The 26036-nt window shown below is 37.4% G+C and overlaps 1 protein-coding gene across 4 annotated transcripts in view; it reads left to right on the top strand.

Moving 5' to 3' along the window:
- Positions 1-26036, top strand: part of EFCAB5 (EF-hand calcium binding domain 5) — a 277520-nt gene that overhangs the window by 65857 nt on the left and 185627 nt on the right. For all 4 annotated transcript variants that reach the window (XM_071210465.1, XM_058283113.1, XM_058283114.2 and 1 more), the window contains 3 exons: positions 11725-11881; positions 12395-12443; positions 15831-15901. In XM_071210465.1, coding sequence (XP_071066566.1) covers positions 11735-11881; positions 12395-12443; positions 15831-15901 — 267 coding nt within the window. In that variant the 5' untranslated portion in view covers positions 11725-11734. The remainder of the gene's footprint in view (positions 1-11724; positions 11882-12394; positions 12444-15830; positions 15902-26036) is intronic.

The following is a 26036-nucleotide window of genomic DNA, read 5'->3' as shown; positions in this document are numbered from 1 at the left end:
GTTTTTCATTTTGATGCTCAAATTGCCTCAATTTTGGCTCCTGTTTTCTTCTGTGTTGTGGGAAACTAACTTACCTATTTGTTGCTTCCTGTTATTGTATATGATGTTGCAATTGCTTCCTATTATTGTGGATGTTGTAGTTACTTCCTGTTATTGTAAATGATGTTGCGGTTGCTTCTTGTTATTGTAGATGATGTCGCAGTTCTGATAGCAAACAGCTGTTCATTAGTTTCCAATAAATACGATGTGGAAACTAGGGTTGAGGCTCTCAGTTTAAGAAGCTGTGAGTCCCCTGGTCCCATTTTTATTTCCTCTCTTGTGTGTTTCTCTCTGTCCTTTATTTCTTAGGTTATATGCCGCCTTCCCTTTGTGCAGACCTATTGTGAGCTGATCACAGCCCTTCTGACCTGACTCCTTTAATCTTTGAAAGCTTCTTATATTTTTTTCAAGGATTTCTATTTCCTTTTTTTTTTTCTACCCCCCCCCCACTCCCAGATGGCTGTCTCATCTGTCTGCTCATCTTCTCTAGGAGGCACTAGAACTGAACCTGGGACCAGTGCCCAAACACCTTAGCACATCCACTCCCTGCTGGCTGCCGAGTCTGCTAGCTGTGGCAGGTTCCTCCCCTGTGGGAAGGGGGATGCCAAACTGCTTGAGCTACATCTTCTCCTCTATTTCCTTTTAATGGGTTTTGCTCATCTGAGAGCTAGGAGTGCCCATGGATATATATATATATTTTTTAAATATTACATTAAAAAAATATGAGGTTCCATTCAACCCCACTGCTCCCACCCCCCACTCCCCCCACAGCAACACTCTCTCCCATCATCATGATACATCCATTGCACCTGGTAAGTACATCTCTGAGCATCGCTGCACCCCATAGTCAATGGTCCACATCATAGCCCACACTCGCCCACGTTCCATCCAGTGGGCCCTGGGGGGATCTACAATGTCCCGTAGTTGTCCATGAAGCACCACCCAGGACAACTCCACGTCCCGAAAACGCCTCCCCATCTCATCTCTTCCTCCCATTCCCCACACCCAGCAGCCACCATGGCCACCCTTCCCACACCAATGCCACATTTTCTCTGTGGACATTGGATTGGTTGTGTCCATTGCACATCTATGTCAAGTGGGGGCTTAGATTCCACATGGATACTGGATGCACTCCTCCTGCTTTCAGTTATAGGCACTCTAGGCTCCATGATGTGGTGTGCCCATGGATATTGTACTGTCATTGCTTTTAGGTTCTTGAAGGACTTAGATGTATAATTTTTAAAATAATGAGTTCATATTGATATTTTCATATCAAATTTATTGTTTCTGGGTTTTTACCTAATTTCCTTGATTTTATATTTGTATCTCTTTTTTTTCCCTACACTGAAAATCTTGGTTCCTTGGTATTAAAATAATTGCTTAATTTCTTTATCCTATAATTTATGTAAGATAGTTTCAAAATAATAACACTGAAAGTTTACTTGTAATGAAAATACTAACTGAAGTTTTCTGTCCTTAGACCATTTTATATTTGTGTGAAAATAAGACCATGGGTTAAATTCCTTTATAATTTGGGAAAAGCCGTTTTAACCATGACTCAAAATCATGAAAATATTGATAAATTTGATTACATGATAATTAAAACATTTTACCTGGCAAACTGAATCACAACTACTAGATTTTGCAGTTGAAATACAAAAGCAGCATAGGCAATATGCAAATGAGTGAGTGTGGCTATGTTCCAATAAAACCTTATTTATGAACATTGAAATTTAAATTTCATATAATTTTTAAAAATAATATATGTTTTATTTATTTTTAAAAGTTACATAGATCACACAAAATGTTACATTAAAAAATATAGGAGATTCCCATATGCCCCACTCCCACAGCCCCCAGGTTTCCCATATCAACAACTTCTTTCATTAGTGTTGTACATTCATTGCATTTGATGAATACATTTTGGAGCACTGCTACAGAGCATGGACTATAGTTTACATTGTAATTTATTTACACTCTCTCCCAGTCCATTCAGTGGGTTATGGTAGGATATATAATGTCCGGTATCTGTCCCTGCAATAGCATTCAGAATAACTCCAAGTCTCAAAAATGACCCCACATTACACCTCTTTTTCCCTCTCCCTGCCTTCAGCAACTCCAGTGGCCACTGTTTCCACATCAATGATATGATTTCTTCCATTGCTAAAGTCACAATAACTTCATAGTAGAATACCAGTAGGTCCATCCACTCTAGTTCATATTTTATTCCCCATTCATATAATTTTTATGTGTCAGAAAATCTTCTTCTGTTGATTCTTTAAAACATTTTTAAAATGTAACAATCAATGTTAGCTTGCAGGCCATAGGAAACTAGAGAGTGAGTCAGATTGGCCCTCAGACAGTAGTTTGCTGACCCTTGGGCTAAATAATATCTCTTAGGCTTCTCAGATCTGAAAAACAAATCACTTTGAATCTCTGAACCTCTTCCTAAATCTCCACATTTTCCTATGAATATCTTTTGGCAATTTTGGAAAATTTATAAAGGAACCTAACACCCTTGTGATTTATTTTAATGCCCTACCTATAGGGCAAATTGCTAATTAATTAGAAACCTGATAAAAATGCTTCTTTCAGAATTAGGTATATATATATATATATATCCCTCTGGAGTAAAATAAGAGATATGCACAAAACTCTTCTCTTGTTTTATTTTATATGTAGACTTGGATTTTTTGTTTTCAATTGAAACAGTGTTCCTCAAAATGTGGTTTCAACCAATGGTATCAGAATTACCTGGGACAATTGATAAAGTGCAGATTCCTAGGTTCTTCCTCAGATCTATCGATTCAGAACTTCTAGGAATGAATTTAAGACAAGTTCCACAGGAGGTTCTTATGTACCCTAAAGTTTTAAGACCAATCATTTAAAGAAATCAAACTAAGGAAGATTTAGTACTAGTGAAAAGTGCCAACAGTACGTAGGGAGCAGTGTCATTTAATAAATAGCTTCAAGAACATTTCCTCTCACCATCTGTTATTGTAAAGCAATGGATTAGATTTATATTTATATCTATTTCCATGAATAAAACTTAAAATTTGGGAACTGGTTTCAAGACTGTAAATTGATTAATTGACAGACCCTTTCTTCTGGTGAGGATATGTAACTTTCAATCTGTACATTTACTCTAGGTTGAAAATGCTCTAATATTTCTTTTTTGTAATACTGTGAGTATTTATTTATTTTTGTCTTTATTTATTTTTTTAATATTACATTAAAAGAATATGAGGTCCCCACATACCCCCACCCCCCTCACCCCACTCCTCCCCCCATAACAATCTCCTCCATCATCATGAGACATTCATTGCATTTGGTGAATACATCTGTGAGCATCACTGTACCTCATGGTCAATGGTCCACATCATAGCCCACACTCTCCCACAGTCCACCCAGTGGGCCATGGGAGAACATACAATGTCCGGTAACTGTCCTTGCATCTCAACCCAGGAAGAACTCCAAGTCCTGAAAACGCCCCCACATCTCATCTCTTCCTCCCACTCCCTACCCCCAGCAGCCACCATGGCCACTTTCTCCACACCAATGCCACATTTTCTTCAATTACTAATCACAATAGTTCATGAATAGAATATCAGTAAGTTCAGTGTAATCCATACTCTATTCCTCCATCCTGTGGACCTTGGAATGGTTGTGTCCACTCCACATCTATATCAAAAGGGGGCTTAAATTCTACATGGATGCTGGATGCAATTTTCCTGCTTTCAGTTGTAGGCACTCTTGGCTCCCTGGTGTGGTGGTTGACCTCCTTCATCTCCACGTTAGCTGAGTGAGGTAAGACCAATAAACCAGAATGTAAGAGCTGAAGTCTGTTGAGGCTCAGGGCCTGGCTATCATGTGGTCAGTCCAGAGATTCAGGTCCCCTGGGTATACATTAAACCCCAGCACCAACTACAGTTCCTGTAAAAGTAACAGGAGAGACTTGTGAACAAAGATCACATCTGAGTCCAGCTCCATCACACAGAAACACAAACTCCAAAGTAGGGCCAACTAACATGGCACTGAACTCCATCTGCCATGACTATAGAACCTGTGGGTCTCTGTAGCCCTCAGAAGAAGCAAGACCTGGGGTTGTATCTACTTTACCTGTCTCTGGGACTCTGTTGAGGTGTGCATAAAGGCAACCCCTCTGATAACCTCCCAGCTCTTTTTGGAGACTCATAGCCATATAAACTCATTTGTCCTTTCCATGTCCCCCTTTTATTCAGGTAAAAAAAAAAAAAAAAACTCTAATACTGATTGTGGTGATGAATGCTCAACTCTGTGATTATGCCAAAAGCCATGGAATGAACACTTTGGGTGGATTATATGGTGTATTAGTTAGCCAAAGGCATGCTGATGCAAAGTACTAGAAATTTGTTAGGTTTTATAAAGAGTATTTATTTGGGGTAGAAGCTTACAGCTATCAGGCCCTAAAGAGTCCAACTCAGGGTACCATAAGAGGTTCTTTCTCACCCAAAGTCATTTGCCATATGTTGAGCAAGATGGTGGATGATGTCTGTGAGGGTTCAGCCTTCCTTTTCCTTTTAAGGCTCTGTGATCCCAGCTTCTTCTCATCTCATTTGTAGGCTAGGATAAGTCATGTCTCTCTCCAGGGGCTCATTTCTCTCGGGGCTCAGCTGCAGCTGTAAGCTATCAGGCTCATTCTCTTCCCAGGGCCTTTGCTTCGTCTAGGGAGCTGTCTCTATTCCTCTGTTTGTTTACTGTCTCTATTCCTCTATTCCTCTGTCTCTATTCCTCCTGTTTGTTTACTTCTGTGTGAGCATCTGTTTTATCCCCAAGGGGCCTGGGACTTGACGCTGAGTTGCATTCTATGATGTGGTTGGGTCAGAGCCCTATCGTAACATAATTTAATCAGATGTCTCAGCTGAATCTAATACAATCAAAGGGATATCACTCCAGAGGAACCAACCAGTTTACAAACATAATCTATATTTATTTTGGAATTCATAAATAATATCAAACTGCTATGTATGGTATACGAATATATCTAAATAAAATTGCTTTAAGAAAACTCTAGGCACTTTTCAATATGAACAATAAAAATATTAACAGGCACATTAGGGCTCTGGTCTAGGTTCCATTGTCAACTAAAGACATGACATAAAAGGATTAGGTTGTTTCACTGATGTTTCTTAAATTGAGTTTGAATACTTTGAGTCATTTGAGGCTTGATAAATCTGGTTTATTTTATAAAATAAAGTAATCAAAGATCCCCCTCTGCAATTTGGATTGACAGGATTGTGCTTCATCTCTCTCTAGCAAAAATCCAAGATCTATATATTAAGAGATGACAGTAACAGGAAATTCATAGAATATTTAGAAGTCCTAGGGGTGCTTTACAACAGCATATTCTACTACCAATGTCTACTGGCTTCAAACTTGGATAACCAGCTATCTTAGCCAAAAGCAGTTCCACGTTTAAATTCTTTGAACTATATCTTTGTATTATTCTCAGTCCATTAGAGAGCTTTGTAGATGTCCATTCACTTTAGGAATGAGAGTTTTCCTTATTTGTATCCCAGAAAAAAAGTCAAATTTTTTGTTTGGTTTGTCAAGACTTTACCTTCTGGAAATAATGCTTAAGTGTTAGTTTGCCTTAAATGAATCCAAAATGTTTTCAGTTGCCTGTTTCCCAGAGCACAAAGCAAAAATTATAACAAAAAAGAAAAGGGAAACTTTCATCATGAGGGCAGAAGCCAGACTAGAATAGGTTAATTCATTAATCTATCAAATATTTATTGAGCTTGACTCATAAGACAGTGTTAGATGCTGGGGATTCAATGGTGAATATAACATAGTTCCTGCTTACAGTTTAGCAGGGGAAACAACCATTTCAATTGTGATACATGCAATGAAGAAGAAACAAAGGATGCTATGAGAGCATGTAAAGGAAAGGCCCACCCAAATTTCATGACAAAGTGGTATCAATTGTATTATCAAGGATTGGTAGGATAACGCAAAGCATAAGGAGAAGAATGATACAGGCAGAGGGAAAATCTTATTTAAGGAGGAAGTATAGTATATTTGCAGAACTAAAAGAAATCCAGTGTTCCTGAAGTATAGGATGTGAGGAGAGAGGCAAGAGTCAGGACTAGAAAGAAAGGCAAGGACTAGGTCACACAAGAAAAGTGTTTTAAGCCTAGTTACGGATTTTGGTCTTTATCCTAACAGTAATGGGATGCCATTAAAAGATTTCACATTAAGGAACAACATGATATCTTAAAAAAGAAACAAACAAACACGAAAAAAAACCTTCCAGTTCCAGGTAAAGAACAGATTGCAAGTGGACAGGGATAGATTAGTGCAAGCAGGAGGTATCAAGATTGATCCCTTGATTTCTGGCATGAGCACTTGGATGAATGATGTGCCATTCATTGAAATAGATAGTACTGGAGGAGCACCAAGTAAAGATAAAAACTTGTTAAGACTGAGGTGCTTGTGAAACAAGAGCAGATATTGAATAGGTAGTTGGATATACTGGTCTGGATCTCAAATGAGGAGTTTAGCCAGTTAAAGAAGGGAGTAGAAGAATTCCTCTAGACAGAGAAAGCTGGCACTCTGGATTCCAGGAGAGGACATCTCATAGGTGGTTTTGACTAGTTGATATGTAGGATATAGTAAAATTGTTGCACATATGTATCTGGCCCACGTAGACTAAATCAGAGCTTGGTAATTTAGAGTTCATTGTTATGACATGCTAGGTACCTCTAACATAGTGTGTCCAAGATTTGAACCTGGCCTTGATGTTAAGAATTTCCTATTTCTAAACTAGGCAGTTGAGTTCCAATTGACTTTCCCGGAGAAGTAAGAGCAGGTCTTAGATATCCTTCAGTGGAGGACTGGGAAGCATCTGTTTTGATTGGGTAGGACCGACCTAGGTCAGAGGAGGTAAACTTCAAAGCAATTGCAAGTAAAGTTTTCAGCCACTAGAAGGCCAGAGCCTCTTGTATGAACAAACAAATCCTATCTTCTTTCGATGAAGTCAGTTATTGCATAGTTTAAAATTTATCAATAGAATTATCTGGCAAATGATAGCAATTTCTGCACCACCTTTTTTTTTTCTTTTATTTCTCTCCCCTTCCCCCACCCCAGTTGTCTGCTCTCTGTGTCCATTCGCTGTGTGTTCTTCTGTGACCGCTTCTATCCTTATCAGCAGCCCTGGGAATCTGTGTTTCTTCTTGTTGAGTCATCTTGCTATGTCAGCTCTCCATGTGTGCGGCACCATTCTTGGTCAGGCTGCACTTTCTTTCGTGCTGGGTGGCTCTCCTTACGAGGTGCACTCCTTGCGCTTGGGGCTCCCCTACGCGGGGGACACCCCTGCATGGCAGGGCACTCCTTGTGCGCATCAGCACTGTGCATGGGCCAGCTGCACACGGGTCAAGGAGGCCTGGGGTTTGAACCACGGCCCTCCCATGTGGTAGGCAGATGCCCTATCCATTGGGCCAAGTCTGCTTTCCCTATATAATCCATTTTAAATCCATTTGGATTATATTTAGAATTTCATGTACAGTGGCCCTGAAACACAAAGCCAGATTTTTTTTTTTTTAATTTTAAGATTTCTTTTTAATTTCTTACCCACCCCCCTTGTTGTTTGGGCTTGCTGTCTACCCTCTGTGTCTGTTCATTGTGTACTCATCTTCCTCCCAGGAGGCCCTGGGAACTGAACCTGGGCACCCAATGGCTTGAGCCACCTCTGCTTCCCAGATTTTGTTTCAAAATTTGGGCATCAATAAGTGGGAAGAAGTGATGTCTGACCTGAGACCTAAAAGTTGTGGAGGATCTAGGTAGGCAAAGAGAAGGAGGAAAGTATTTTTTGCAGATGGAAATATGAAAGAAAACCAATTTTGTGTTGCCTGAACTAGAAACAAAATCGATTTTTGTGTTTCAGTGATCACTCTAGATGAGACTCTGGTAACACCTAGTACTTATTGTACAATATTGTTTACTTGTTAGTTCTGCCATTGGACCCTGAGCCTTTAATGGCTAGATCTATAGTAGGTGCCTAATAAATATGTGTGTAATGGTGAGTGAGTCAGTGACTTAGTGAGTGAATGAATGAATGAGAAGAAAAAGCTGTTAGAAAGACAGGCACAGAATGGAGAACCATGCAGAAATCAAGACAAAGATTGGAGAGAATGCTGGATAGAGAGAGGGAGAGAAGGAGGAAGATAGAGATGGAGAAAGGGACATAGGGAAAGGAGGAGAGAGAGTGGGGAAAGAGCAGGGGAGCCAGACAGAAGAAGGACTGGGATCTCTGAGATAAGTGGTAGTCAGAGGTTCTCGCCTCCTATTTTCGTGCTTGGCAACTGCATCAGAGGAATTTAGCACTTCCTTTAAATTACTAATTAGTCTTACTGCAGTTCTGAAACAGGCCCTTCTGCACTATTAAACTACTTGCCTTTTATTTTCAAAGTTTATTTTTGAAGGCTTATTTCCCTAGAGTAATTTGAAGGCCTAATATGGGCATAAAATAATGACATATTTTAGTAGTTTCCTTTTTTTTTAAAGATTTATTTTATTTATTCCCCACCACCACCCCGTTGTTTGCTTTCTGTGTCCATTCACTGTGTGTACTTCTGTGTCCGCTTGCATTCTTGTCAAATGGCACTGGGAATCTGTGTCTCTTTTTGTTGTATCATCTTGCCGCATCAGCTCTCCGTGTGTGTGGGGCCCCTCCTGGGTGGGCTGCGCTTTTTTCACGTGGGTGGCTCTCCTTGTGTTACTCACCTGGCAACACTGTGTGTGGGCCAGCTCATCACACAGGCCAGGAGGCCCTGGGTATCGAACCTTGGACCTTCCATATGGTAGGCGAACACTCTATAAGTTGAGCCACATCCGCTTCCCTTAATTATTAGAGATATCCATTTTACCAGTTCTGAGTGAAAATCCTTTTGCATTTCAAAATCAGTCAGATTGCCTTAGTCTTTCTTCTTCAGGAGATGAAAACCTGCCTCAATTGTTGGAAAATTGTATTTATAGTTTTGTGTGGGCTGTCCAGGAGGGGGTGACTATTGCATTTCTGAGGTGATGCTGCCTGCAACTTCTTTCTGGAGAAAACACCTATGAACGCTTAGGTGATCTTCCTTGCCCATCTCCAGGACATCAGGTCTGAAGTTGAGGTTTCTGCTATTGAGAAACAATGGAAAGAACTGCATCTACTAATTGGAGAATTGAAAGATCTAGATAAAGAGCTCAATGGTATGGTCACAATACACGAAATACAACTTCTTTCATGGGAAGAGGATCAGCAGAATGTGTTGGCTTTGGAAGAATGATGCAGCAAATTTGAAGGTGAACTCCATAAAAGAAGTGAAATAATTAGGCCGCTCACAAAAAAGATAAAAATCTTTAAATCTAATAAAAATGAATGCCAACTACAACTTCAAGAAATGCCTCAAAAGACAACCCATGCTTCTCTCCTCTCTGAAGATCCTGAGAGGAGCTGAATGAAAAGATCACCGAAAATAATGAACATGAAGAAAGCATTCTCCTCAAACAAGAGAAAAATTGCTTGCATGATGAATTTTTCACTGAACTTAGACTTCTCAGAAGAGTCAGGTCAAAAAAGTACCCTGACAATTGAAGAAAACAGAAGTTGATTTCAATATTCAGTTTGATTATGGAAGCAGGTTTCTCATCTATATGGAAGGTAGGAAGCAGACATCAAACACCAACACCTCTTGTAAACAAGAGGATTTTAAACTTTTGTAAGCAACATTTAATACCAAAGGGGAACACAGAAACTGAAATACAGTTTTTTAAGCATCTATGATTTGTTTTCAATTTAACCATTTTCATGGTTAAGAAATATATATTTGGAAATTAGATCTTATTGTGTATTTTATATGTACAAACTTGGAATTATGCTAAGAAAAAAAGACGGTAAAGATATGGACTACAGTTAAATACTAGAAAAGCTCTTTAAAAGTATGAACATAAAATAGAGAACCCCTGCATTTGGTATTGGATAAAATGCTATTTTAACTATCTGAATTTTTTAAAACTGTGCATGCATTTAAATTAAAACTAGTAGTTTATCAGAGTTAGCTCCAAATATCTAGGAAATAGTATTCTCTTCTTTTGTAGTTTTATCTCTGCACTTTGCCAAGTAAATAGACATGATATGATATGATATGATATGATATGATATGATATGATATGATATGATATGATATGATATATGGCATGATATACTTTTAGCTGGAAAATATTTCCTTGGTGACCAACAATTGAGGTCCTTCTTTCTAAAAGCCGAATAGAGCCCCATCTTGTCTGGGTCTGTAGTTTTCCCATCTATTGCAAATGAAAGCTTGTTAGAAGATCACTTTATATGCATTTTTAAAAGTCACTAAATATTAGAACAGTTTAGTTTTAATTTGTAAAATAATTTTTAGAAGAATATATCACGTGCCTCTCTGTCCCTTCTAAGAGAACTGATCAGCTTCGGTCAATAAAAAATATTTTAAGAATAAAGAGGAAAACTGTATTTATAATGGGCTGTTATTTTTATTATCCTGAGCCATTTTGGTTTTCCAATCAAAACCAGTTTGGGGGTTTTGAAGTCTTAATAAGAAAGGTGAACATAGGAACAATTAAAATTGCAAAATCTTTCCCCATTCTCAATCTGGGTGATGCAGCTTTGGGTAAGAACAAAGTAATGAAAATTCTTAGGACTTTAGCAGGGGCTGTCAAAATATTTAATTCTAGCCAGGTAAAGGCAATGGGCCAATATATACCCATAGACAGAATTTCTCAAAAATTTTGTCTAAAACATCAGAATTACATTGAGTGCTTTGTAGTAAATGTTTACTACATTTACTAGACCTGTCATCAGGATCCCCCAGATGACTTCTATGTCCAGGGATTATAGAGGCCCACTGTAAGGCTTTATGTCCCCCAACCTTGCCTTTAGGGTGTGTATGGCAGATTCTAGGGCTATTCTGATACTTCTTAAATATAGTACTTAGTTGGTGATAATAAGACCTACCTCCATAAAGACTCAAATAATAGTAGAAGGCAGCCTATCATTAATGTCAGATTCAGAGAAGCAGATTTGGCCCAATGGATAGGGTGTCTGCCTACCACATGGGAAGTCCAAGGTTCAAACCCAGGGTCTCCTGACCTGTGTGATGAGCTGGCCCACGCGCAGTGCTGATATGCACAAGGAGTGTCGTGCCACGCAGGGGTGTCCCCCGCGAACGGGAGCCCCACATGCAAGGAGTGCGCCCCGTAAGGAGAGCCGCCCCAGAGCAAAAAAAGTGCATCCTGCCCAGGAATGGCGCCACACACAAGGAAAACTGACGCAGCAAGATGACACAACAAAATGAGACACAGATTCCTAGTGCCGCTGACAAGAATACAAGTGGACACAGAAGAACACACAGGAATTGGACACAGAGAGCAGAGGGCGGGGGAGGGAGGGGAGAAATAAATATAAAATAAATCTTGAAAAAAAAAGGCCAGATTCAATAAGTTCTAGATGAAGGAGGAATTACTGCAGGCTTGAATCAAAGATTTCATAGACAAAAGATGGGTACAAAGCTTGAATGAGGCTCTGAACTCTTATATTCTGCCATTTAAACAATCTGAATCAAATACCAAATCCAAATGGTCTTAACTCACCATGTTTTCTATTTCTTCATCTTCCAGAGTAGCCAAGATGAAGGAGAAAGTTAAACAGAAACGAAAACAAAGAGAATCCATCAACAAAGTCAAAATTAAGGTGACCAACACCCGGAAACAGACTCTGCAGGAGCAGTTCGATGAATGGATTCTAGACCCCAAAGGAATGATTCCCATGGCGGTGGTAAGGAGGAGATATATGTGACGGGTAGATGGTGTATGCATTAGAAGCACAATTGCTAGAATACTGAATGGAATGCTAGAAGCCTCCCTCTGTATTTTTAGTGCTGCTGAGGTAATTAAATTCTTGACCTGTGTGATGGGTGGTTCCTTCCTTTTTCTCCTGGGCATTTAAAAATAACTTCTAGCTAGATTTCTAAAATCTTGACTCTAGTGAGGTTCCCAAACTACTTGTTAAAAACAGACTTTAGTTTTGTTTGTGTTGTTTTTGTGGGTCCACTTGTAGCATCCCAGACCTTCTAATACAAAAAAGTTAGGAATGAGTACTAGCATGTGAAAGTACTTTATGTACCTTGAAATATTCTATGAATTAAATGTGAGTTATTACTATTTCTGTCCCCAGTTTAGACGAATCACATAGGATTTAAATAGAAAGACCACAGATACCTTTTAGCCTAAATGACTAAATATGTAGTAATAAAAAATTAGTATATAGTCTCTTTTCTCTGAATTGCAGATTCAGAATGTTCTTCATGATTTTTTTCAAAATTCAGATCTCCAGCTTGGTAAGCCTGCCTATTATTGCAGTGTTTTTACTTTTCTTTTCTTTTTTGGGGGTGGGGATGGAGGTAGAGGAGATATGAAGAGTTCAGACAAAGAGTTAATATTGAGAGAGATGTTATAGAAAACTCTTGTAGATGTACTTAGGTTTTTCTTCTGTTTCTTGTTAGAGATTGTAGAAAAACAGAGAAGCAATCAGTTATTCTCAATACTTTTAGTCCAGTGTTCCATTTTATTACAAATATTCTTAATGCCCCTTTACTATCCTATGAAATTCCTAAAAAGTATTACCTATAAACACAGAATTTAAAAAGAAAGATGTAATTCCACAACTGTGATATAAAAGAGAAATTCAAGAAAAGACATTTATAAGTAAATTCTGTGTACTGTATTTCAATATGTAATACTTGTTTACAACTTCACTAGAAAATGTAATGGAGTAGTCAGGTATTTGTACCTACTTATAATGAATATTTAGATATAAGAAAAGTAAAATTAAATCCAATTGACCACTTTCTTTGTGTTTGACATTTTAAAATAAGGACAAATAGATGGATTTGTTTATATACACAGAATCCCTATGAATAGGAGAGCTAAAATGCAGACGGTGCAGGAGTGTGCTGTTGGCAATTCAGGCACAATTTATGGTGCTATCTTCTATTAAACTCTTGGTAGAGTTTCAGAATGAAACAAAGTGCAATCCTCCCTCAATTTTCATAGGAGTTACATTCTTGGAAATTTTAACAACAAAAATTTACCCTGTGTTTATATGTAAATTGGAATTAGGTTCTAGACTCAAAATTATTATAAGTAGAATTTTCACCTCTTTGAATGTCTGGCAAGATGGGAGGGGGTGAAATTCTTTATTGTTCAGGAATAGCAGGAGTTCTGGTCTTATCTCTATTCCCCATCAATGTAGCAACAAAAACTCACAAATCTCTGCCATGATCACTGGGGCGAGGGTGGAGGAGGCTGCAGTACCAAGCTTATGGAGAACCACATATTTTAATGCTTTTGTTTTCAGAAACATTTCTCTATATAAGATTAGACAAAAAAATTCTGACTTGTTGCATAAAGAACTGGAGTTTTCATCCTGCTATTTACATACTTCATATCTAATTGCTTTTTTACCACTTGTATTACATTGAAAACAATATTTACTTTAACAATGACGTCCATTCTCACTTAAAAAAATAAAATATGCTTCCCACCTTCCTTATCCCTGGTCCCCAAGTATATTTGATCTTGCTGACAACCTTTTGTCGTTTCACCTGTTCTCAGCATAACCAAAAAATGTAGTTCTTCATAGTCAGTCTAATCTCAACTCTTCATTCAGAAAATACTTAAAGTAACTTTCTTTATTTAGTTTGCATGAGGGCACAGAAGGAATGAGTTAAAAGAGCTATGTTGGGGATTCTGATAAGATTAGAGAAATACAAGACCACTCCAGTTTTTGTTTTTCCTCATACCTCTTATGCCATTGTACTTATTTTCTGTACCAATCATTCATTCTATATGTATTGAGCCCTCAGTTCCAGATGTGGTGATGAGGTAAAAGATGCAAAGAAGACTAAGATAAGTTAGTTGCTCAAAGTCCAACCAGGGGAAAGAGACTTATATTAAATAGCAACAGTTACTGGTAGAAATCAGTTTGGTTTGCATCAGCTTCCAGAGCTTAGGAGGGAAGATTTATGAAAGCATAAGCTTATACAAACATTTATATAGTCCTCTTAGGACAACAATTACTGATATGTCAGAATAAGCAGTTTTAAAATTCAAGAGTGACTGAAGGATCTTTTTTGTGCCCCAGTGCCAGTCTATGAAATGTAGAAGTTACTGTTAGGGAAGATATAAGGGGCAAACCAGTGCATTAGCTCTTTCATCATGAACTTACATACAGGGAAACGGACTTTGGCCCAGTGGTTAGGGCGTCCGTCTACCATATGGGAGGTCCGCGGTTCAAACCCCGGGCCTCCTTGACCCGTGTGGAGCTGGCCATGTGCAGCGCTGATGCGCGCAAGGAGTGCCGTGCCACGCAAGGGTGTCCCCCGCGTGGGGGAGCCCCACGCGCAAGGAGTGTGCCCATGAGGAGAGCCGCCCAGCGTGAAAAGAAAGAGCAGCCTGCCCAGGAATGGCGCCGCCCACACTTCCCGTGCCGCTGACGACAACAGAAGCGGACAAAGAAACAAGACGCAGCAAATAGACACCAAGAACAGACAACCAGGGGAGGGGGGGAAATTAAATAAATAAATAAATCTTAAAAAAAAAAAAAAAAAAAAAAAAAAGAACTTACATACAATTTGTGTGATTGATCAATAAACATCATGAACTTCCATACAATTTTGTGTTTGGTCAATTTGTATGGTATGATCAATAAATATCATTTAATTGTTGTATCATATGGACATTTAAAATATTTTTTTGAGTTACCACATTCACTATTATTTTCATTTCATTATTCATGAAATTCTTTTTTTGTTGACTTTTGTGATATTCTCTTTTGATTTTTTCTTCTGTCTTAGATCATATCTTATCATTTCTGTTTCTTGATTCTCTTTTGTTTGCATCTTAAATGTTGTATTCTGGGGTTTTCTTTTTGTCTCTCTTATCACTCTACACATTTTATATACTCTCTGGGTTTTCCCATTCAAATCCATGACTTCAGCTATTATCCAAATACTGATAAACCCCCAACCATATTCTCATCTCAGACTTTCCTCCTGAGCTCCAGATCCTATTTGAAAAGATCTATGAGTAGTTAAGTGAAAAAGGTAACTTTCAGATCAATTGATCATATTTATGTATAAAAATACATACAAATGTAAATGCATATAAAAGTGTCAGCAACAAACTGTTGACTGTTCTGGGGCAAAGATGAGTGAGAGTGATGGTGATGTATAGAGAAAATGGTAGATTTTCATATTTTTCTGTTTATATTTCTATAATATTTGAATCTTTTACAAGAAAGTATATTCATATTTTTTAAATTTAAGGAACACTAAAGAGAAAAGAAAGTTTTTTTCAAAGGAAAGGTGGTAGAGGTGTTGTGTTTTAGGACACACTTATAAAAATGGACAAGCCAACACAGATGTGTTTATAATCTTTTATACTATTAATGTGTATATTTGTTTCTGCTTTATCTCAAGTGGGTCATTAAAAATGTAGGCTCAGTCTTTTTAATATTGAGTTGCATGATTAAATAAAAGCAGGAAAAATAATATTTTTATGGTAATTGGAATGTTACCCAACTATTCATCATTTACTTTTTTGTAAATTTTGATGAGCATTAGTTAAGAAAGAATTTTATGCTCTCTTATAGCACGATAATGTGAATATAAAATATGAATGTATTACAACCAAACTAACTTGAAAATTTTTTATTCCATAATTAGAACCATATTTCAGAGTAATGGATATTACCGACTCAATGGAACAAAGATTGGACAAAGAGGAATTTACTGAAGTAAGAAGTTACATTATTCAATATCTGAATCAAATTATTTTGCTAGTTTCAATTGTCTTCTATTGTATGTGGATGGCACACATACATTAACTGAGAATTAAATTAAAGCATAATGACTTATTTCATTAATTCTAAGATACACACTTAAAATATTTTAAGCTCTCTGAAATTAGGTTGCATTTTACAATTAAAGATCTCTTACAATGGTTTTCAACCAGTGGCACTCATGATGTGTGAAGTATGAAAGACTTCCTTCCACTTACCCCTTTTTGTAAGATCAAGAAAAAACAGCATCTTAGAATCAGGTTAAGTATCGTTATAAAACTGATAATGAGAACTAAAACTTACAAAGCATTTCCCATGGGCCAGGTACTGTCTTAAGATATTTGCATATTAACTCAGGTAATCCTCTCAGCAACCCTGTTAGGCATATACTATTATTATCCCTATTTTTTTTTTACAGATGAAGACTCTGAGGTACAGAGGGGTTAAGCAATTGCATAAGATTTTACAACTGGTGGAACTGGGGAGATTTGGACTTAGGCAGTTTGGTTCCAAAGTCTATGTTATACTGCATCTGAGAAAATATAATTCTATTGTAATGGAAAATGTGAAAGAAGCAATTTAATGATACTGGAGCCCTAAGTCTTTCACAGCCTGCTTTTATATCTTTCCATTTCTTTGAATAATACTTTCTCTATTTACCTTTGTTTTTCTCTGATGAGTTCCATAGTCAAGATAACTTTTCCTTTTCTTCTCCTACACGCTTCCTCCAATGAATGTGAAAACTTTGCACTATTTACAGTTTTAAGGTTACATTGAAGGATTCATGTAGACAGGAGTTTGTCAAATTCTATCTCAGTTACTAAAAGAAAAATATTCTGAAGAAGCAGCTATGGTATTAAAATGATTCAAAAAATGTTCAAGACTTTATTCTTTTTACATAGTACAACGTATTTCTTTGCAAGGTACTGATCCTTGGTGATAGTTTTTTTAAATTTTTGTCTTATACTATTCCCCTAAAAGTGTGCAATTTAGAAAATTTCCTTATTTTTTTCGCAAATTTTTTTGTCTTATTTAAAGATACATAGATCACACAAAATGATACATTAAAAAATATAAGAGGTTGCCATATATTAAAAAATAATACATGGGTTTTATGGTATGTGAATTGCATCTCAATAAAATAGTAATATAGGTTCATCATAGAAAATTAAAAATAGAAAAGTGTGAAGAAAAAAGTTTAAATTCCTAATTTTACTACTATCAAAATATAGCCACAGTTAACATTATGATGTTTTCCTTTCTTTTTTTCGTTAGAGAATTGTAGGTTTACAAAACAATTACACATAAAATATTGGATTCCTATATTCTACCCCACCACCAACACCTTGTGTAGGTGTGAAACATTTGTTACAATTGATAATATCATATTTTTATAATTGTACTATTAATTAAATATTCCTTCTTTTTTATTTTCTATTTTTATTATTTATTTATTTCTCTCCTCTTCTTCCCTTCCCCCTCCCCCACTTCTGTTGTCTGCTCTCTCTGTCTATTTGCTGTGTGTTCTTCTATGTTCTCTTGCATTCTTGTCAGCAGCACCAGGAATCTGTGTCTCTTTGTTGCGGCATCTTGCTGCATCAGCTCTCTCTGTGTGTGGCGCCACTCTTGGGCAGGCTGAGCTTTATTTTTGTGCAGGGCAGCTCTCCTTTCAGGGCACACTCCTTGCATGTGGGGCTCCCCTACATGGGGGACACCCCTACGTGGCAGGGCACTCCTTGTGTGCATCATCACTGCATGTGGGCCAGCTCACCACACAGGTCAGGAGGCCCTGGGTTTGAACACTTGACCTCCTATATGGTAGCCAGATGCTCTATCAGTTGAGCCAAATCTGCTTCCCATTTCTTCCTTTTAAAATGTAAACATTTAGAGCTATAAATTTCCCTCTCAGCACTGCCTTTGCTGCACCCCATAAATTTTGATATGCTGTGTTTTCATTTTCCTTTGCCTCAAGATATTTCCTAATTTCTCTCATGATTTCTTCTTTGACCCATTGGTTGTTTAAGAGTGTGTTGTTTAATTTCCACATTTTTGTGAACTCTCCAGAGTTCCCTCTGTTATTGATTTCTAGCTACATTTCATTTTTGTTAGAGAAGATATAGTGTATGATTTCAATATTTTTAAATTTTTTTAAGATTTGTTTTGTGACCTAATGTATCTATCCTGGAGTATGGGCCATACGCCCTAAAGAAGAGTATGTATTCTGCTGCCGTTAGGTGAAGTAGTCTATACATATTGGGTCTAGCTAGCTTAGAGTATTGTTCAAGTCTTCTGTTTCCTTATTGAACTGTTTTTTAGATGTTCTCTCTATTATTGAGAATGGTGTATTGAAATTTTCTATTAATGTAGAACCACCTATTTCTCCCTTTAAATCTCTCAATATTTGCTCTTATGTTTGGGGCTGCGCCACAAGGTGCATATATATTTATAATTGTTATGTCTTCTTGTTGCCTTGACCCCTGTCTTAGTTAGCTAAAGGTGTGTTGATAGAAAGTACCAGAACTCTGTTGGCTTTTTAAAGGGTATTTATTTGGAGTAGAAGCTTCCAGTCACAAGGCCATAAAGAGTAAATTACTTCCCTCACCAAAGTCTGTTGCCATGTGTTGGAGCAAGATGGCTGCTGGTCTCTGCAAGGGTTCAGCCTTCCTCTTCAGGCTCCTTGGTTCCAGCTTCTTCTCGTCTCAGCTGTAGGCTAGAATAAGGCTTGTCTTTCTTTCAGGCCTTGTTTCTTTTTGGGCTTAGCTGCTCTGCTCTCTTCACAAGGTCAGCTGTAGACTATCAGGCTCTCTCTCTTACTGGGGCCTCTGCCATGTCTAATGGAACCTTCTCTCTTTCCTCACATATCTGCTTCTATGTATATTTACTTCCCAGGGCTCCAGCATCAAAACTTAAACTCTCTTCTCTGCTGTATCATTTTCTTTGTGAGTCCCCAGTGTACTCCTGATGTGACCAAATCAAAATCCTAATCATAATTTAATCGAGTAAAAGTGAAACCTCTGAACTTAATAAAATCAAAGGGCAACACGACCAGAAAAACAGGCCAGTTTACAAACATAATCCAATATCTATTTTTGGAATTCATAAACAATGCCAAACTGCTACAACCCCTTTATCAATCTATAGTGCCCTTCTCTGTCCCTTATAACAGTTTTTTACTTAAAGTCTATTTTATCTTGTACTAGTAGAGCCATCCCAGCTCTCTTTTGGTTACTATTTGCATGGTGTATTTTTTCCATCATTTCACTTTCAACTTACTTGTATCTTTAATTTTAAGGTGAGTCTCTTTTAACAGCATATAATTCGGTTGGGTCCATCCATTGAGTTTTTAATTTGAGTTATTGAAGTTTTCAATTCTAAAACTTCCATTTGTTTCTTCTTTATATCTTCTGTTTCATTGCTGAGACTGTTTTTCATTTTTTTCAAGCATGTTTGGAACTACTTGCTGAATCATTTTTATGATGGTTGCCCTGTAATCCTTGTCAGATTAATGCCAACATCTGGGACATCTGTGTTGACTGTCTTTCTTATTTAAGTTGATACTTTCCTAGGTTTTGGTGTGATATGTGATTTTTAATTATATCCTGGACATTTTGGACATAATGCCAGGAACCTTGCTTCTTATTTGCATCTTCTGTTTTAGTAGACCTCTAATACTGTACCAGTGGAAGAAAGGGGGTGCTACCTCCCATTTCCAGTAAGGATGAATTTTCAAACTCCCCCAAACCTCCTTTGACAACCTGGGAGTGAGGAGAGATGCCTCATTACTGCTGGGTGGAATTGAAATTTCAGGCTCTCCACTAGGCCTCTGCTGACACCTCCTAGGCTGGGTGTTGGTGGACACGTGATTACTTCTCCCTATGTGGCCTCCACTGACACTACAGGGGGATGGAGAAGGCCTTGTTACTGCTTGATGGTAGTGAAAGTGCGAACTTCTCTTTAGTCTTCTATGACACCACCATCAGGGAGGCAGAGGGGTGCCTTGTTATGATGGAGTGTGTTGAAAACCTAGGCTTTCCTAGGTTTTCCTAGGTTGCTGATGGGAGTGGGAATGGGTCTGCAGTTTTTTTCCATTGTGTTTGACTGGAGTAGGATGGTTATTACCTAAAATTTTGTTTTTGTCCTGCTAGGTTGCTCTTTCCTTATCCTTTAGTAGACATAATAGACTTTTCTTGGTTGCTTTTTTAATGTGTGGATGTGTGTTTTGTTTGTTTTTTCCTGCTCTTTTTGGCATTTCCAGGTTACCAGCTTCTCCAGCACCCAGTCTAGGATATATAAGGCAAAAAGAAAACCAGGATACTCCCACTGTGTTGTTCCACAGATCCTGAGGTCCGTAGCCTGTCTGCCATCTTCTCTCCAACTTTCATAGTCTTAACTTTGTTTTATATCTAATGCCAGGGTTTTAGTTGTATTTAAGCAGGAGGAATAGGGAGAAATGCATCTACTCCATCTTGGCCCTTAAAACATGATTTTCATTAGCTACATAATTTTCCATTATAAGATTGCATCATTATTTATTTATTGCTGGACATTTTTGTTCTCATTTTTTATAATAAAAATGATAGTTTTAATGTCTGAATATAAATCTTGTTTTTTAGATCTAATCATTTCTTTTGTACAGAGTCCTAGAAATAGAATTACTAGGTCAAATAATATGAACACTGGAAGTGTTTGTATCTATTGTCAAATTGTGCTCTAGATTGTATTGATTTATACTCCCACCAGCTATGTATGAGAGTTCTCAAAGCACCATATTCTCACCAACAATAAGCATTACTGGGTATAAGAAATCCCTGCAATTTGAAGGGATTTGGGGTTTCAAAATTTTTACCTTTTTAATTACTAGTAAACTTGACCGGTTTTCTGTGCAATTTTTAAATATCTATTATCTGTTCATATCCTTTGCCCATCTTACCTATGGGTGTTTATTTTTTTCTTATGTAAGTGTAAATTCTCTTTATATATTAAAGACACTACCATTTTGATCACAAATTGCAGATATTTTTCAAGTTTTCTCAATTTTTAAAAATTTTTTAAAAGATGTTTTCTATCTTACAGAAATTTTTTCTTTTTTTCTTTTGTTTTTTCTTTGTTGTCTAAAATTTCTTTCTTCTTATTTTGTTTCTTTTTATTTTTACAGAATTTTTATTAATTTTTAGGTAGACATAGCAGTTTGAAATTGTTTATGAATTCAAAAAATAGATATTAGATTACGTTTGTGAACTGGTCTGTTCCTCTGGGCATATTAAATTAGGCTGAATTCAGAGGTTTCACTTTTATTTGATTAAACAGTGATTAAGGCTTTGATTGGGCACATCAGTTGGATGTTGGCAAATGACATGGCAGAAGAGAAAGTTAGAGTTTTGGTCCTGGAGCCCAGAAAGTAAGCACACACAGAAACAGATATGTGATGAAGGAGAGAAGTCTCCATTAGACATGGCAGAGTCCAAAGGAAGAGAGATTAGCCAATAGCCTGATAGACTACAGCTGACCTTGTAGAGAGAACAGAGCAACTGAGCCCAGAGAGAAACAAGCCCCTGGAGAGAAATGAGAATTTTCCAAGCCTACAGCTGATACTGGAAGAAGCCAGGACCATGGAGCCTTAAGAAGAAGAGGGAGGCTGAACCCTTGCAGGCATTGGTAGCCATCTTGCTCCAACATGTGGCAACAGACTTTGGTGATGGAGGTAACTTACACTTTATGGCCTGGTAACTCTAAGCTTCTACCCCAAATAAATACCCTTTATAAAAGCCCACAATTTCTGGTACTTTGCATCAGCACCCCTTTGACTGACTAATTACACATATCTATTGATTTTCTTTTGAGGTCTGTTCCCTTGCTCCTATGCTTAAAAGGGTCTCCCCTTCCCAAGATCAAGTAAATATTCTCCTTAATTTTCTATTTCATTGTACTTTTTAAGTTAAACTGAGAATTATTTTTGATAAATAATTTTACTTTCCATCTTAAAAAGTAAAATAAGTCTTTCTTTCACAAGTAGGTAATCCAAATGAGACATTTACAACGTTGTTTTCCTTCTTTCCAATGAAAAATAAAGTAGAACATTTTACAAAACTTTGAACAACTGAGTTTTTTTAGTGTCCAGGTAAATTCAGTTTGCCAAAAAGAATAGTGTTCTCAATCACCTGAATTTCCTCAGAAATGTGTATATTTCGTGCCATTTTACCATTAACTAGTAGGATGGAAAAGAGGGTTTTTTTAACTTTAAGAAACCCATCTGCAAACAGTACTTCACAATTTCAAGTAAAAATCTTTGAATTCTTCCCAGATTTTTTAGAGAAAGGAATGGTAGACGCGCAGTAGATAAATTAGAAGTGATGAGAAAATCCAAGTTCCATGTGGTCTCTTGTTATCTTGTCTGCGTTGACAAAGCTATCATCCTTTCAATATATTCTCATATTTCTTGGAAAAGGCAATTTAATCTGCCAGAATGAAATGAAAAGATAAAGCTTGATATGACATCTTACCCATTGTCAGTTGAGAATAAATTTGTTTCAGAGCCCCTATTTTACCCATAAATTACCAAACAACATTGAAATATTTTTTTAATTAAAAGAACTGTTACCACAATAATGTTTAAAAATGAACTCTCAGTTCTTCCCAACTTGAAGAGAGAGTTCTTCTCATGCAATATAACATTAAAATGGAATCTCTCAGGGAAGTAGATGTGGCTCAAGTGATTGCACTCCTGTCTATCATATAGGAGGTCCAGGGTTCGATTCCTGGGGCCTCCTGGTGAAAGCAAGCTGGCCCAAGAGGAGAGCTGGCCCATGCAGTATAATGGCCTGCATGGTGTGCCAGCCCACACAGGAGTGCCTGCCCACATGGAAAGATGGTGCAGCAAGATTACACAACAAAAAGAGACACACAGGAGAGACAGTAAGAGACACAGCAGACCAGGGAGCTAAGGTGGTGCAAGAGACTGAGTTTCTCTTTCCCATTCTGGAAGGTCCCAGGATCAATTCCTGGTGCTGCCTAAAAGAAAAGATAAGCAGACAGAGAAAACACAGCGAATGGACACAGAGAGGAGACAGCAAGTGTAAAACAAAAGAGAAATAAATAAATAGATAGATCTTTTTTTAAAAAATGGAATCTCTCCCATTCTTTCATGTGCTTGGAGACTTCTACTCTATCGTTAAGATAGAGTAGACTGAAAATTGAGTCAACTCAATTAATTTTAAGTGTTTGTTGCAATGAAGAATCACTGGGCAATTTAAACACTTGAATCTAAAGTAATTAGCAAAAATATGTGTGGCATGGATCTCCTGAGAATCCCATAATATTAGTTATGGTAGTATGTATTAATAGGATTGATTATTAAGAACATGTTTGAATTTTGAGGAGGACAGTGGCATCAGAGCAGTTCAGGTAAGGCACAGTTCTCTTGCAAAATAGAGGAGAAGGTGTAGAAGTTGTCTGAGGGAGCCACTTTGGGAACCCACAGACCAGGAGAGTACTGCACACATCATCCAGGAGGGACTGGGAATGGAGAAACAAAGAGGCCAAAGGGAAAACCGTGAGTTGATGCCTCCACAGCTGAGAACACTGCCCATCCCTCACCCCCAAGGTGAACAGCCTTGGTAAAACCTGCAACTGAGCAGCCAACAGAGAGGGGAGAGATCACATTCCTCCCTGGGAAGAGGGAGGATGCAGCTGAGGGTTGAGCTTGGTTTCTCTTTAGCAGATGTAACCACCATTGCATGAATAACTCATTCAGAGAGCTAGAATGGAAATTGAAGGGTTCATCTCCATGGAAGGATTTGCTGAGGAGCACCATCTGCTGGCCAGCCAGGAAAGTGAAGAAAGACAAGACTTGTCTCTCCCATTTCTTTCCCAGGCACTGCAGATCTGGTCTATTCCCCTTTGGTGGCTCCCTGCCCCTGTTTTGATAACTTAAATAGGGCAATCTTAAAGTGTTAGAAAAAATTAACCAAAATCAAAAAAGAACTGTGAAATAAAACCACTAGGCAAGAGAGAGAAATTGATCAATAGAGTAAAAGCATCAACATAATCACATGTCTAGATATCAACAAAAGATAAACCATACTGAGAAACAGGAAGAATTGGCCCAGAAAAAAGGAAAAAGGGAAAAAAAGAATCCAGATGAGACACAGGATTCAAAACAGTTAATCAATGATGTTCATTCACATAAACCTCCTTAATCAAGTTAAGGAGATGAAGGAAAATATGGCTAAAGAGATAATGGATATTGAGAAGAATTTGGTGAACATAAAGAACAATTTGGAAGTTTGCAAAAAAATAACAGAGCTTATGGGAGTGAAAAACACAATGGATGAGATTAAAAATACATTAGAGGCACATAATAGCAGATTTGAAATGGGAGAAGAACAAATAAGTGAAACCGACAGAACATCTAACCTTAAAAAGATAGAACAGACAGGAAGACATGGGAAAAAAATCAAACTTGGTCTCAGAAAATTGAATGACAACATGAAATGGGCAATATATAGTTATCCAAGAAGGCAAAGAGAATGGAAAGGGGTTAGAAAGAATATTTGAGGAAATACTGACTGAAAAATTTCCAACCCTTATGAAAGACATGGATATCAGTATTCAAGAAGGACAACCTACCCCAAACAGAATAAAATGTGAATAGACTTATTCTGAGACATCTACTATTCAGAATGTCAAATGCTAAACATAGAAGATTCTGAGAGCAGCAAGAGAAAAGCAACGCATCACAAAGAAAGTTGATCTGTGTGCTCATCTCTCTTCAGAAACTATGGAGGCAAGAAGGCAATGGTACAATATATTTAAGGTATTGAAAGAGAAAAACTGCCAGCCAAGAATTCTTTATCAAGCAAAACTGTCTTTCAAAAATGAGGATGAGTTTAAAATCTTCATAGACAAAAATGGAGAAAGTTTGTTACCAAGAGACCAGATCTACAAGAGATATTCAAGGGTGTATTACAGCCTGAAAGGAAAAGACAGGGGCAAGGGGTGTGGAGAAGAGTGTAGAAATGAAGAAAATAAGTAAGAGAAGTTGAAAGGGTTAGAAAATAGAACATAGTAAGATATGACAACAGAAAGCCAAGGAATAAAATGGACAAAGCAAGTTATGCCTTTACAGTAGCAACACTGAATGTAAATGGATTGAACCTCCCCCCCCAATCAAAGACATAGATAATATAATGGAAAAAAAAAACATAAGCCATCTATTTGTTGTCTACAAGAGACTTACTTTAGATGCAAGGACACAATCAGGCTGAAAGTGAAAGGCTTGAAAAAGATATTCCACACAAATAGTAATTTTTTAAAAAGGGCTGGAATATGATACTAATATCAGATAAAATAGATTTTAAATGTCAAACTGTTATAAGAGATAAAGAAGGTCACTATATATTAATAAAAGGAACAATTCATCAAGAAGAAATAACTATAATAAATATTTATGTACCTAACTTAGGTGCCCCAAAACCCAATAGACACACACTGGCAAAACTAAAGGGAGAAATAGACATCTCTACAATAATAGTTTGAGACTTCAGCACACCACTCTCGGCACTGGATAGCGCATCTGGACAAAGGATAAATAAGGAAAAATTAGAGCTTGAATATATGATAAGTGAATTAGAGCTTACAGACATTTATAGAGCATTACACTCAAAAACAGCAGGATATACATTCTTCTCAAGTGTTCATGGATTTTTCTTCAGGATAGACAAAAGTCAGGGCTCAATAAATTTAAAAACATTGGGATTATACAAAGCACTTTCTCTTACCATAATGGAATAAAGTTGAAAGTTAGTAACAGGAGGAAAAAGAGAAAACTCACAAATATATGGAGATTAAACAATACAATCTTAAATAATCAAAGGGTCAATGAAGAAATTGCAAAAGAAATCAGTAAGACCTCAAGACTAGTGAAAACAGTGAGAACAGAATGTATCAAAGCTTATGGGATATAGCAAAGGCAGTGCTGAGATGCAAATTTGTAGCCCTCAATGCTTACATTAAAAAGGAAGAGGGAAGCGGACTTGGCCCAGTGTTTAGGGCCTCCATCTCCCACATGGGAGGTCTGCAGTTCAAACCCCGG

Source organism: Dasypus novemcinctus, chromosome 21 (assembly GCF_030445035.2).
Source record: "Dasypus novemcinctus isolate mDasNov1 chromosome 21, mDasNov1.1.hap2, whole genome shotgun sequence".
NCBI classification, from domain to species: Eukaryota; Metazoa; Chordata; class Mammalia; order Cingulata; family Dasypodidae; genus Dasypus; species Dasypus novemcinctus.
Note: the sequence above shows the minus strand (reverse complement) of the source record. Positions and strands in the feature narration are given on the sequence as shown.